Raw genomic sequence first — 15,457 nt, 5'->3', positions numbered from 1 at the left:
GGTGGTGCTGTTGTATTCTGGAGACTTCGCACTCAGACACGTCAAAGCCTTTCCAAAATCTCCCACCCTTGTTCTAACCCCACCAGCCCCACTGATCACTGAAAATGCTGAGCAGTTTTCAAAATGCCAGCCCTGCTTCTCAGTGAGAACTTCAAATTTCTTAGTGTGGAGAGAGGGAGGAGTGCGGTTAAATTGTTTTAAACAAGGATGCAGGAGATGCCGATGGCCATGGCAGTTCTCTTCAGCACCAGCACTGCCTCCCCAGGCAGGACTGCCTGTGTCCATGCAGCTGATCTCCTTTCTGCCTGCTGTCCCCAGTGCCACCAGTGTCACCTCCCAGCTGTAAAAAAGCTGTTGCAGCAGAGGGAGGAGCTTGGTGGGAGTGAGCTGGGGGGACAGGGGTGTGTGTGGAGGGCAGGAATGGTTTGTGGCTCGTGGCTGCCACAGATGAGTGTGCCACATTACTCATGGTTACAGCTCTCTTTCCCAGCTGAGGCTGGTTTCCAGCCAGCTGGTTTCTTCTGAGGTCTCTAGTAACCACGGGACCCTGCAGAGGTCTGAGCCAGGGCAGCCTCAGAAACACTCCTTGTCCAACAGTGGGGCCAAGGATGCCATGCTGTGGGCTGTGGCACTGCTTGCCTCCGTGTCACCTTCTCCTTCATAAAACGCTCTGTCAGTGCCCCTTGCACATCAGTTTGAACTACAGTTCAAACTACATTCAGCTATACAGGTCCTGCATGGCTATTTGGTCTTTGGGAATTCTTTGGGCACTCGGTCATTTCTAGAACCAGCTCACCAAGGTAAGTGTGGACAACAGCTGGTGGTGTTCTCCAGCAGTAGTAGCTTTAGTAAAATGTGTTCATTGAACCCCTCAACAGACTCCTCCATGCTTGCTCAACATATATTTAGTACCAACTCTTAATGCATTAAGTTACTGGATACAAATAAATAAAGGATCATCAATTGATATGGTCTGCTGTTTCTCTGTGTGTGTATATAGGATGACAAAGAAGCCAACAGACCCCTGCCAAACAAAGGAGACCATGGACTCGGAAATGAGAAATTCAAACCTGTAGTACCTTGGCCTCATGTTGAAGGTGTGGAAGTGGACTTGGAATCCATTCGAAGGAAAAATAAGGCCAAAAATGAACTAAATCAGCATGGTGTTGATAACAAGCAGCAAAACATCCTCCAGAGACAGTATCTCACATTCAAACCTCAGACATTTTCATACCCAGACCCTGTGTTACGACCTGGAGTCCTTGGTAATTTTGAACCCAAAGAGCCTGAGCCTCATGGAGTTGTTGGTGGCCCTGGAGAGGAGGCGAAGCCATATGTCTTAGGACCAGACTACAAAGAATCTGTTCAAGCCAGCATTAAGGAGTTTGGGTTTAATATGGTGGCAAGTGATATGATCTCACTAGACCGGAGCGTCAACGACCTGCGCCAAGAAGAGTAAGCAAACCTTTGGTTCTTTTGGTTCTGTGCTGTACTATACCACCTTTCCATATATTCTTCTTAATCCTATTGCAATGACTCCTTCCATGAATACTTATAGTATTTAGATAGGATTTATCTCTGGAGTCATCTGTTTTAGTGTCAAATTGCATAGATTTGTATGTTCCATGTCTAGCCATAGTCTTCATTGTCATGTCTTTTCTTAATCCATAACTTCATAAGATTTGCCTTCAGGAAGGATTATCTTTATTAGACATCCCTCTGCTAGTTAGTTTACTCAGTTTTGATTTGCCCTGATGCCTTTAAAATGGAGCATAAATAGAGAACAGAAATAAAGAAATACTGTTCTCTTTAAAACACTGCCTGTTTACCTGCAGTAACAAAAGTATGGATCTGCCATAGTGATGATTGGAGTAATCTTCCAACAGTTTCTCACAGCATTTGCCCTAAAGAGGGAAGCAATCTTAGAAAAAACATTTATTTACTTGCTGAAAGGGTGTCTAATTTGTTGTGGGAAAATTTTGGAAAGTTGCTAGCATTTGCTCAAGAGTTACTAACAGGTCTACACAGTCTATTCTGACTTTTGATATATGTTGAAGGCAATTTTGCTCTCAGGTTAATCTGCATGTGGTATAATTTTCCTTGTTAAATATCAGGGATGGGTTTCTGAGCAAACTGATTTAATGGCAGGGTATTTTTTAGTCTGTTTTTTGGTTGGGGCTTTGTGGGCAGTGTATGAAGTTAGATGTGATGTTAAGTACTTTGGAGTTTTCACTTCCCCCTCATCCCCAGCAATGGAGCTATGCTGGTCCCTGGACTGGGTGCCAGTCTCTGGGCTGTATGTTTCCAGCTGTGGTAAATAATCTGTTGGTGTTCATTGGCTGGTTACTGGGGTCTGCTCTGGGCTTTATGGAGGGTCTTGTTTTCTTTTTGCAAGGTAGGAGAGAACTGGCCAGCTGTTGGTCTGACCCATACCTATGCATGTGCAGCTGCTTGAATTTGCTATGTGGTGTGCACTCCCTGAAAGCAAATGAAGCATATGAGCACAGCATTTCACTTTGCTTTGTGCTGTGTTCCTCAGGTGACTGACTAAAGGTTTCCACTTCCTGGCAGTCAGAGGAGAGGACCATGCCTGTGTGCTGTTGGTAGCAAGGAAGTGCCAGCTGTCCTGGGGTTCACTTTGCTTTTCTTTGTTTGCTGCGCTCACAAGTTGGTCCTTCGTACTAAAGAGATCTTTCTGAAAGGGAAGGAATGTTCTGGGTAGCCTGTGTAGGTCAGCATTTTCTTTTTGGGAGGTTATTCCTTAGACACTGCTGCTTGTGCTGAGGCATTTCTTCCCTCTGTAAGGACAGCAAATCTGAGGTGGCAACGTGACACATGCAGGTGGGACTGGGCTGGCTCTGCCCTGCTGAGTTCTGGCAGCAGAACTCAAGTATTCCTTCTCCTTCATTTTTAGGTGAAGAGCATCAGACAGCCTGTGGTATCTCTCAAATAGTTCCACACCTGTAGGTTCCTGAGGTATTTTTAACGTGATCTCAGAATTTGTCTTCTGTTCTGAAGGACATTAATAAATAGATATTCCCAAAAATTATTAAATACTTTGAGAAAGAGGAGGGACAGCCATGAAGTGGTGAATTTTGGAAACTGTTTCCTTCAAGCACAGTTGCAGATAAGCCTTTGTGAGGTCAAAGCCACCAGCTCAAATTAGTTAGGTTTTAGTATTTAATGATTTCATGTTCTAAGCAAGCAAACAAAACAACATAAAAAAACAACGTGAACAGAAGGTATTTTTCAGACAACATTATATCCCTTACTTTATGTATTGAATGCTTGAGATGCTTGCAATTGCCTAAGTAGGTTGAAGGTTTGTAGCTTCTGTGTGTCTCCTGGGAACAGGAGAGGGGGAAGCAGTGAGAGATTTGCTGATACTGCTCTATGCTTTCAGGCTCCCACACGCTCACTTTCCTGCTCTCCCCAATACCAGAGAGAAATGCAGCAAAAGGTAGCAGATTACCTATTGGATGCACCATTTATTTTCCTCCCACTGATCTATTTAAAAAGACTTTTGTGGCTGGTAAAGCCACTCAGCATTCACTTGAATCCTGCCAAAGAGCAATATAGTAATTTTTTGTTGTTGCTGTTAATTGTAAGTTGGCATTGCTAATTGAGGGAGATCTTTCTGGTAAAGACTGAATTATTGGTTCATAGGTAGGTAGAGCTCCCTTCAGCCCTCTCTTTCTTCGAGCATCAGAATTTTGAAGCGTTACCCAGTGCAGTCAGGTTTGTTCAGTGAAGTTTGCCAAATGCTTTCCCAGGCTGTGCTAGCAACAGTGAAATTGTGCTGCAAGAACTGTCTCTCTCAGCTTAAAAGCCACATAGCCTCAGGGCTTGTCCCTGCTGGAGGGAGAAGAGGAAAGAAATGCCAATAAAGGGAGATTCAATTCTGCTATGCTTGGATTTGACTTTGTAGTCTGACATGTTGCCAGGATGATTTGCCAGCTGCCTTTATTGATTCAGGAGGAACTTTGCTGGTGATTCTGGGCAGTCTCAGCTGCTGTAAAAAGCCTTAATTCTTGCTGTATCCCCTAGGGAGGAATGACACTGGATGGTGTGTTCAAGTTTTTCGTCAGGTACATCAGACTATTTCCATTTTTCCAGTACCACATACTCTTGGTTTATGGATTTTAACCAATATATTTCACTGTTGATGCCCAGCACTTGTGTTGACATAGAGCGAGTCATAAGTTTGGTTAAAAAATCAAGAATATATGGGTGTATGTAAAAGGCAGTTAGAAGATGGCTCATCTCACTGCAGTCTTTCAGCACTCTGAAAGAATGCCAGGGGGAACATAAACTGGATTAGTAGAGAAATACCTGTTTTCCACCTTATTTCTAGCAGCAAAGAAGTAGAGCAGGCTTAGCAGGCCCTGTCTAAACCTCTGTAGCTGGAAGAAACTTCTTTCTTTAAATTTGGTGATTTTTACCTTTTTTTGATCTATATTTATCATCCTGATAGGTGACAGACCTTAAGAGCAATCATTTATACTGGATTTTACATATTATCCCTACTTCCTAGCAGACCTGCAATAAAATAATTGTTAGCTTTTGGGAAGAAGGATATTAATTTAATTGCTCCCTGCTTTTTGTATTCAGGAGTCTGCCCAGAGGTAGAGCTGAAGTAAAAACAGAGTGATAAATTTTCTGGATTATTTTGGATCCAAGATAAATACACTGTGCCAAGGAAATGAAAAGGGACCTAGGTTTGAGGGTGAATGCTCTTGGGTAACAAGGTGTGTCCTCTCAAAAAAAAATAAACCCAAGAGATAACTGTGGAGTATTGCTGCTAAGAATAACAAGAATTGAGTTGTTTAACCAGTATATGATCCATCTCCCCAGAGTATTTAAAAATAAAATTTAATTTTTAAAAATTCATCTATACTGGGTTTGAACAGTGATTGTTTCTCCTGACAACTTTAGCTCTGGCCAAGAACATATGCTGGTGAGAAAACACACAAGAATGGATAAGCGTCATTCCTGGCAACCAGTGCACTGGGGCACTGGAGCCAAAAATTGCAACAGGGTTGTCATGCTTCAGAGACCTCTTTCTGTGCACAGACTTGTCTTTTGAATGCATTTATAGTCTTGAAATTAATGACATCCTGAGTCAGTGACTGCAGAATGTGGTGCTTGTTTTAACCTCTTCTCCCAGATACAGATACTGCTATGTGCCTCTGTGATGTGGGAATATCAGAGATAGCTCCATGAAGTTCCTACAGGAATGTTTCATGTTCCATCCTTATTATTCCTGCTATTTCATTTCCCTTTTCATTAACTCTGAGCTAAAATTCTGACAGACCTCTCCACATTTGACTCCAAGATTTTTTTTAACTTTTTTTTCCTCCAGTGGAAATGCAGAGTTTAAGATCTGTCACTGAGGCTATGCACTGAGTGGTCTAACACTCCATATACAATCATTTCCACTTGCACTGAGCTCTTCTGCTGGCTCATTTCCTAGATAGCATTCCTGAATTATTCTGCAGCTGTTTATAGTAATTTTAATTGCAACTCCAAGAACTTTCCTATTGTTCAGCAATGACCTGGAAGAAGAGGTGGACTGCTTAGGTCCCAGCACAGTTATGCTGCTAAAGTCACAAACTTGCTTACAATTTCAGCAGTTACTACCTTAAGAGATCTGCCATAGTTTGAAGAACTGTACCTGTAAAGAAAACAAAGAACCTCATCAAATGTTTTGGAAATTCAGTTACTGTATTTGTAGCCTCACTCATGTCCACAAAATTTTTGATTTCTTCAAAAGATGGTAATATTTTTCTTTTCTATTACCGAATGATGGTAATATTTTTCCACAAAAGCTGTGTCTATGGTTTACTAATTTTGTTATTTATTACTAGCTTCTATTCAGCATGGAAGTCAGACTTAGTGGTCTGCAATTCTTTAGAACCCCAGAGCCCTTCGATAAAAATTGGTGTTGTGTGTTCCTCTGTTTGTGTAAGACTGGAGTCAGCAGTTCAGTACAAGAGTTTGTTAATTCATGATGCATTGTTTAGGAAATACTGGGTTTATTTTTAAAAAAGGCAGTAAGGCAGCATGGCAGAAAATTCTAGTAGAAGCTATCGTGCAGATTATCTGAAGACATGACTATTTAGTAAGAAGTGTCACTGTGTACTTGCCCTTTATTTTCTTCTATTCTAAGGGTATCTGGCATTGGGCGCTGCTGGGAGTTCAATGGAAAGACTTTATTTAGATTTCCTGCTTCTGAAGTGGTCTCTTTTCATTTTGGTCATGTATCAGCCCAACAGACTTTCTGGCAGGCATCCTACTTCTGGTGTTTGGAAAAAATTATTTCAATAGCAGCTTTCATACTTCAGTAAGCTATTTCTCCAACTTGGGTTTTGAGGGATTTGGTGGTTTTTTGGTTTTTTTTTACTCTACCTCTTTATTTACATGCACTTAGCTTGAATTAATGCTCATTTCTCTTTCTCTTGTTTGGACACCATCCTGTTCATTTAAAGAATGTATGTCTTACTGCTAGCAGCATCTGGTTTTTAATCATGCTGTCTTTCCCTTCTTCACAGCTCCCCTTTTCAAAAGGAGGTGTCTCCTGCCTGTGTCTTCTGTCCTGTCAGGTGCTCTGGTTCTTCCCTACACGTCATGATTCTTCCATTCATAGGTGCTGAGTTAGTCTTTCTTGGACATCCAGTACTTCTGTGTGGTTCTGTTGATGGCTTCCCCTTGTCCTCATGCTGAACAAAATCCCTGGCACATCTAGACTCTAGTAAACTGGCTGATTTATTCTGGCAGAAAGCAGTCCTTCATGGATTAGAAAGAGTTAGCTAAAGTTAATCAGTTCCAAAAACTTCACCCAGTGCTAATGAATTCCAAGTCATCGTTTCCTGGATCCTGCTTCTTGAAGGTGAGCAGGAATTTGTTTTGGTCAGTCCTCAGGAACCACTGTCAAGCACCAGAACCTTGTAAATATGGTAGAGCAAGATCTCACAATAACATCACAAACTTCTTCAGTGCCCTCTGGTGCCATCCATCCAGTCCCATGGACTTGGGCTGTGTGTATCCCATTGCTGTGCTATGTCCAGGGAAGTGGTCCCTGACTCACCTCTGTGGTGGATATTCTTTCTCTTCTGCAGGCTGCCCCTAGACTCAGGGACTTGGGAGGTGTGACAGCAAACCTTGCAAGTAAACAATCAAGGAAATCAGATGTTGAGTGTCTTGGTCTTTTATGTGTCCTCTGACACAAAATTTCGTCCCTTTTATAGTTAAACTAATGTTTTCTGTAGTCTTTCTTTAGCCTACAAGCTCTTCTCATTGCCCTTTCCATCTTATGGATTTCAACTCTACAAAGCTTTGCCTTTAATGCTCCCTTCATGGGCTCAGGCATTATTTCTGTACTCCTTCTAGGTAGCCAGTCCATGCCTCTACCTTCCCTAGTCTACCTTCTGGAGTTCTTGGTGCAGCTGGGAGGGTTTTCTGCCATGCCTGTTTGACCTACTGCATGTGGGAATGGGTGGCTCCTGTGTTTTGGGGAGGTTATCCTCAAAGATGCCACTCCTGGGCCCTTTTTGACAAAGTTGTAGCACCCAAAATCTTTAACTTCTTATGGCAGATATAAGGAGGTGTGTAAATGATGCATGGAAGAATCAAAAGGGGAGAGAAAACTGCCTGATGGACAAAGCCACTGATGCCACAGATGCAGAGCTCTGAGAAGAGGCTGTTTAGTGTATGGCTCACAGGAGCTGCACCTGGTTACACAAGACCAAAGCAGTGCAAGATGTTCCAAGCAATCTGTATTCAGTATTTCTAAAAAATACTTATCTAGGATGCATTAGTTGCAGTATCCTCGTTTTGTACTTCTAGCTCAAAAGCACTGAAAATCAATGTAGGTTTTCCTTTTTGAAGTCCACTTTCACAGTAGAACACTCCAGTCCACACCTGCCATTTCCATTCCTGTGTTTTGCTGGGTTGGAGACATGCTTATTGCACTTTTGAAGTCAAGAAGCATTTTCTTACACTATATTTTAAGTGATGCACTGTGAAACTCCCTATTTCTCCTATTACCAAACTTGCACTTCTGTAGAGCCCTTAAGCCAGGGATGTTTGTAGTGCTGATCAGATTTCATGCCAGGGTAATTAACTGTGCAGGCTGAAAGAAAGGATTAAAGCTCAACATGCTTTGCTCAGACTTGATATGCTGTTGTTATCCAGTCCTTGGAAGACTTGCTTACAAAGTATTCTTACTGACCCAGAAGGTTTTAGTCTTATGACTTTATTGAAGCTAGAATTTTTGACAGCTTCTTTTGACAGATGTTGAAGGAATTTTATCTGGAATAGTTTGACTGGGAGAGGAAACATCATTAATGTTTATGGCATGAGACAAATTAATCTCCTTCTAGATTTTTTTTTCAGTATGACAATAAATAGCTACTGTCTACTCATCAGAGTGAGCTAGAATTTCAGCTGCATCACCCACACACATCTGTCAGTATGATTGTGGCAGAATAAATATTTTTAAGTGTTTTTTCCTTCTGTGGATTATCCAGTTTGAGTTTTCCTTTATAAGGACATTGTAGATGTTACAGGGCATAACCCCTGGGCCATACAAATTTGTACTTGAATAATTGGATCTGTTGCCACCGGTCACCTTTGACTTCAAACAGAACAACTGGCAATGAGCTTTTGTTGAAAAATCTGAAAAGGTAACTCTTTGTTGCTCGAGTACAATGTTGTGTGCATACAGAAAGGTATTTTTGGACAACTGTTTTTGCAGCTTATTTTATAAAGCAAAAGGGAATGAGAATTGGCTTGTTTTTTTAAAATCGCACATGTAGTTTTGAAGGGTGTTTGTTTTATTTTTCAATTATTTTTAACATTAAAAAAAGAAATTCTTGCCAAAAATAGACTTATAACTTTAGTAAGAATACATACATGCAGAGCTGTGTGATAGCAAGGCAGAGCTGTTAGTAAAGATATTTTCACTATCATAGTTTGATAGTGCCAACTTGGACACTTTTTATGGTCCAAAATATTGAATTGTTAGTGCTTGACTGGAATTAAATAAAAAAAATCTTTAGCTTTAACTGATTACTTGTAATGAAGTAAGGCAGATGAGTCTTAGCTCCTCATTGGAAATGGACAGTCTTATTACTCTGGGCAAATAACATGAATTTAATATGTTCTCTTACAGTAAGGAGTTACTAGTCCAGTCAATCTCGTTGTAGCTAAGAATGTTGAATACAAAGGCTCTGGAGTGGAGCCTGCTTTCTTCAGGAATGTGATTAGTTCCTTAATTATAGCACTTTGCAAATTACATATTTGATACTGTTACAAGAAAAAGGATTTCAGTAATTACTTTTGGTATCTATATCATTGGAAATGAAACATTAGGGACTTGGTTTAATTTCACACGGCACCCTGGGAAAATCTTTTATTCCAATGCCACATAATACACTTGAACTCTTCTATAACAAAGAAAACTATTTCTATAATGTGCACATAAATTTTTGTGCACCTCAGTGATAGCTGGAGTCAAGAATCAGGTGAATTATAGTGGTCACACTAAATCAGGAAGGCTAGCTTTCTACTGCAGATTATCAGCTGCCTTTCTGCTGGCAGGACTGCTGAAGGGAGAAAAAAATGATGTTTAAATTGTAATTAGGCATGTATTGTGAGAGCATCTCATGTGGTCAGGAAAGATTTAAATTCCAGGCATACACCTTAAAGCAAAACCCGGCATTTTCTGGTAATATTTCAGGTCCCAGTAATGAAAACTACAGAGAAAATGGATCCTGTGTCTCTTTAGTGTTGGCTGCTAGCATTTGAAATGTTGAGTTTTGAGGGAGAAATAATTAACCCAGAGAGTACAAAGAGGTTGACAGAGGCACCAGGTGTGTTATCTGTAGCTGGATTTACTTACCTCTCTCTGTGTGCATCTGAAATGAGATGGCCAAGCTCTGAACATGACCTCTTACTCAACAAAAACATATATAAAGCACAGCACCTGGAGCATATTTAAATTCTGAGTTAAACCTTGACTTCAGTGGAAGGGCAGAGGAGAGTGGGAGCGATTTCCTGCAGCTGTTTGTGTAACCCTCCAGGTGCCAACCCGCAGCGTAGGAATTCTGGGGCACATGGAGGAATCATTTTGTCAAATGAGTTGTAACCTGAATGTGAAACTGAAAAATGAAATGCACTTCTTAGGCTCTGTCTTGTTCCTGTTAACCTGACTGTACTGTGCTAGAGCATTGAAATGAATATGTATGATACAAGTTATGATGCAGCCTGGATGAGCATGGGTAGGAACTTCAAGGTTCAATATCTGATGAGCAAGGCGTGGTGGGAATACAGCATTTCTGTGAGACTGAGCTCACAGCCTCAAGTTCTAATCTAGATGTTTATTACATTGGGTAAAGCCTGCAAAAGTTTGATAAATCCAAAATTAGGCACAGCCTCCCTGCAATACCCACAGTCTGTCACAGGGCTGCGGAAGGCCTCAAAAGCTGTGAGGTCTTCTCCTTAAACCAAAACAGGAAAGCAGAGGGCCTTTGCTCCATCTCCTCCTATGGGAGTTTCCCCTTCCCTAAGGAAAAGATTTTATTTTACCCACCTAGGTACCCCAGCTTTCCTGCCCTGTGTTGTTACTGCTTCAGTTTTTCAGTGTTGGATAAGAGATAGTATGGGCAAGAATCTTGTGATTAGGAAAATTGCAAATGTTATTCCTTTCAATCTCTTGTTGCCCCTACTGTTGGGTTTCTGTGCAAACCCTGTCCTGGATTTGGATCATGATGTTTTCAGAGGAACAGTAGGTACAGCTTTTGCTTCCAAGGGCACTAATAATAAAATGTAGTCACATAGCCTCACAAGTTACTTCAGGAATGGAAATGAGCAAAGCTTGTAGCTATTCTAAAATAGCAAATGCTGTTTCAGCATAGGTTTAAGCTGTTTGGTAGTGTGTAATAGAGGTTTTGCTGCGGTCTGCTGAAGGGAAAAAAATTATTCAGCTGATCAATTTGTCTTTCTTGCATTGTCTGTTTACTTCTCTTCCAGAAACCCTGTTTTGTAAGTCCACTGCTATAATCTCATTTTGATGTTGCTGATGCACAAAAATGCCCCACAAGGCTTCATAGGTAGCAAATCCAGTATTAGCATTAGATTTACTTTGTGGTATCCTAACAAAGAAATTCTGTGATCTGTTTCTGTCTGTCCTGTCTACTCTAGACTTAGGCAATGATCCCTCTGACTTGCATGTGTTAAGCAGCCAGGCTCAGCTATGACCTTGGGGATGTCAACCATACAGATGAGCAAACATTTGAAGGTGTTTTGTGAAAAAAATTTCCCATCCATCTTCCTAGGGGTTAGATTCAGTTCACTGCAGTAGTCATAATAAATTGGGGATTTAAAATAGCAAGGAGCACTGAATCCAGTATTAAAAGTATGTAAACATCAAGCTGTCAGCTGGATGCCTGTCCCCTTGTAAGATAAGAACAGGACTTAGTAGAAAAGGAAACTGAAAATGAAAGCAGATCTCCTAACTTAATTTTGGGATTTGCTTGTGCTGGACTCTTTCGAAGAGTTGAGAAAAATGCATGTTCTATAAAGCAATTATAATAGATGATAATACAACTATGAATTTCATACCACTTTAAACATGAAATAAAATTCAAAATGCAATTTAAAGTTGTCAACAGTTCTATATTAATGGAGAAGAGAAATTCCATTTTTTAATATTGGTCATGATTTCAGGATAATAAAAAATAAAATAATACATTGAGACCTTCAGCTTTGTACTGATTCAGCAACAGCTGATTAGCTTCTCAGGAGCTCCTTTGGCTGCTGCAGTGATTACAGGAATGTGATGGCAGCTGCCTGCCCTCTTGGAGGAATCTGTGCTGGTACATTTTGCTCTTACCACACAAGTGCAGCGCTTTAAAATCCAGAGGATACTGATGAGTCCTTGGTACAGGCAGGTGCAAGTTAGAGAGCTGACAGGAGGAAAATGGTATCAGGATGGAGAGTCATGATACAAAGTCATGATACTCTTACTTCTTCTGAAGCTTAGGTGCTGATATGCTGGCACAGTCAGGGGGTCGGCATGGCAGGAGAAACACTTCTGTTGGCTCAAGATCTTCAATTGCCCTGTAAGTGTCTATCTGATGGGGCTCACCCTTAAATGGCTGTGGAAGTGCTCTCCTTTTTCAGCTTTTTTGAATTTTTTGCATTTTTGTTGGTGGTTTGATTACTCTTCCAAGAAAAGCAGACTCCACTTCTGGCTTTTTTTTGAGCCTGAGGAAATTTGAGTCTATATCTGCATGTTCAGTGGTAGCTAACAGGGAGCCTGTATGGCCATGCCAGCCTTGGGCCATGTACCCACAATCACAACTGTGGGGCCCCAGGACATCCTAAGAGCAGCCAGTGAATGGAGTACAAAGCTGTAGGAGCAGAATTTCCTCAGGCCAAGGAGCACTCCAGATGCTCAGCTCTTTGTGCAGAGTGTCTCCTGTGACAGCACTGCTCTCTGCCTGGCTGGTGCAGGTTGTGACTGAGGGGTGAGGGGCCTTGGTGTGGCACAGGCTCCAGCAGAGCTGTTCCCTCCAGGGGTGGAGAGGGAGTAGAACTAATTCACATCCTAAGTATGCAGGCTAATAGACAGAAAAAACATTACTCACCGTGTCTCAATTAGATCACAGCTGTGCCTTCTGAAGGGTTTCATCTTGCTTCACTGGTGAGTCAGTCCTGTTTTTCCCCAGCACTGCCAGCGCTGATTGCGGAATGGAAACTTTTTATTTGTGGACTGATCTGAAGGTGTTGTTTCCTTTCTCCCATGAGTTCCCCAAGGAAAGAGCACACAAACAGAGCAGCTCTTCCCTGCGGCACTGCCCAGGGAAGCCCTTTGTACATCTGTGCTTGCTTGTTCCTCTTTCCCCATGCAATAGCTCTTTACGGGGCTCAGGAAAGGTGATGTGAAGTGTCTAGAGGCAAGCCTGGCTTAAGGATGCTGCCTTGTCATTCCTGCATATCTTCTGCAATGTGCCATCCTCTCAGCTCCATCAATAAGAATTCAAAATATCTTTTTTAAGTGATTTTGTTCACTAATTTGGTTTACAGTGTATTGCTACAGCTGGCCTGCAGGCTACATCTGAAAGGGCATTGTGCTGGTATGTGGGCAGGGGATGAAGCAACCACGGGATGAAGCTAGAGGTTGAAACATTTAAATCCTCTTTGTCACCGACCCTTCTGTACTTTGACTCTACTTATGCCAATAGCTTGAAACTTTTGCGTAAACATTCATGTCTACTTTACTCTTTTAAAAATGAAGAGGTTCCTGGAAATTCAGGCATATTGTTTTCCTTTTTTGGTGCCTAAAATCTGCAGGGAAACCCATACTGTAAAATCCAGCTTCAAACAGAAGGGAAGTGCATTTATGGTTTCTTGGTATGTGGTGTGCCAGCCACTGGATGTCAGTGCTGCTCCACTGAGGAAAGGCTCCACTGAGCAAAGCTTTGCCTGCTTCCTTCCCTGAAGATCTGAAGGAAATTAGGGCATTGGCTTTTGTCACTCAAATACCTCAGCAACATTCACATTCTTGAAAAAAACAGCCGCAGAGATTAAAATATTTATTAATTGCACATATCTAAAACGACCACTTTATTTCAAACCTCTAATTCTCAATTCCTCATGAGGAAGAAGATTGTGCACAGGAATTACTGCAGTCTGTCACAGTTTATGGGCTTGATGAGTTGGTCTGTGGACTGTCTAATAAGTGAAATAAAGTGTCTGGAAAAAGCTGGAAGCATGATCTTACTAGAGATATAAATGTAATGCTTCACTGCTTGTAAAGGGCACATTTAGCAACACCCAATTTGAGGAGATTTAAGTTGGCTATGTAGCAAAAAGCCTGTCTAGACCTTTGGGTTTATGTTTCAAGAATATATTAAATTTTTGTGGAAGTGGAAGAAATAAGCAACCAAAAGATTTGAGTTCTTTGTCAAGGTTTTCTTTGTTTTCGTCCTTGAAGGCAGAATGAAACATTGTAGCTGTCCCTCTCTTTTTATTCAGAAATAAGCAAAAATGTTTCCTAGCTAAACTGCAGCAGGTGCAGGTCTGGAGCACAGCGCAAGCTGCATCAGCTCCTGCCTTCTCCTTTGAGACAAAAGTGCAATTCTGCTACCTTCTGCATGGAGCTCCTGAATGGCATTCAGCTGGTATGATGGGTTTTTTGAAAGTGTAACACCCTGTTTATACCTTTTAACGTTACCATATCACCAAAATTAATACTGAGAATATTCGTGTGAAGCAACACTGTTCTGTTATAAATCTGTTATGAAACATATTAAATCTTCCTTTTACACAGCCTGCTTAACACACCTAGGGAGGGTATCCATTTTATCTCTGCAGCTGCTGAGTAAGTTGTTGACAGCTTAAACGCTTGTGCTACAAATGTTAGTACTGCAACCTGTAATCAGCTGCAATCTTTGAGAGGGATCTGTAGAAGGAAGGCATCCATGGCCTGAACCTTTTAAACAGCCAGTCTAGCAATTTTTTATTGGTAACTATGATTAGCTGCAGCTACTTCAGGCATAAAAACTATTGGGCTGAGGGATTTTAGTCAGCAGTTTGTACTTTTAGAGATTGTGCTGTTTCAGAGGTTGTTTACAGCACACCTAAGAAATGAAATGCCTTATTAGATAAAATTTTGTTATACTCTGGTTTGATTCTGTAATTTTCTTCTCCCACAGAAACAAAATTAATAGTATATTTCCACCAATGTCTTTTATTTTCTGTGAGGTGATAAATGCATATTGATTCATTGAGAAGTGAAATGCATCCTTCAGTAGAGAAACTCTTTAGATACCTGTGGATCTGTTATGTGAGTTCTTTCCATTTTTAACTGAGTGTAGTTTCAGAAACTCCCGTGATCTCTGATGATGAATTCTTTTCAAAAGCAGCAATGTTTCTGTGCACTTAAGCTTTTTATTGTGTAAAGAGAACTACAACTAGGGAGGCGTGTGCATCTGTAAGTTTAGGAGCTTGATTTTGTAACTAATAATTTCTTAATACTTGACAGCTGTCCTTGAAAATCAGGATCTCTCTAGTTGAGACTTCATTTGCTGAAAGATGAAAAAAGGAAGGATTTTTCCCATTGAAATCAAAAGTGCCATGTCTCTATGTTTGGTGATAGGAACTATATTATTATAGTTGGAAAAGGGGCTAGTGATCAGGTAGGGAAACTTCCAGTTAAGGAAATACTTGGACTGGTTGTAGGGAGTGAATAGTCTCACTTAGGGGTGCAACTGGGGAAATTAAATCCATTGTTGATAAATGTGATTTAGAAGTATTGCAAAGTGTGGAAGGTATTGGAAGTACTCACATTGCTTGTTCCTAAATCATCTCTGACCCTTCAGGAAAAAAGACCTGAGTTGTCTGCACTAGTTTTGTTTGGGTTTTTTAATCTCTCTCTTTTCTTACATTTTTT

General features: G+C 41.0%; 1 protein-coding gene across 2 annotated transcripts in view; it reads left to right on the top strand.

Moving 5' to 3' along the window:
- GALNT7 (polypeptide N-acetylgalactosaminyltransferase 7) overlaps positions 1–15,457 on the top strand; it is a 72,728-nt gene that overhangs the window by 30,185 nt on the left and 27,086 nt on the right. For both annotated transcript variants that reach the window (XM_058024150.1, XM_058024151.1), the window contains exon 2: positions 1,001–1,455. In XM_058024150.1, the coding sequence (XP_057880133.1) occupies positions 1,001–1,455 (455 nt within the window). The remainder of the gene's footprint in view (positions 1–1,000; positions 1,456–15,457) is intronic.

Source organism: Melospiza georgiana, chromosome 5 (assembly GCF_028018845.1).
Source record: "Melospiza georgiana isolate bMelGeo1 chromosome 5, bMelGeo1.pri, whole genome shotgun sequence".
Classification (NCBI taxonomy): domain Eukaryota; kingdom Metazoa; phylum Chordata; class Aves; order Passeriformes; family Passerellidae; genus Melospiza; species Melospiza georgiana.
This window is presented reverse-complemented; position numbering and strand designations above follow the sequence as displayed.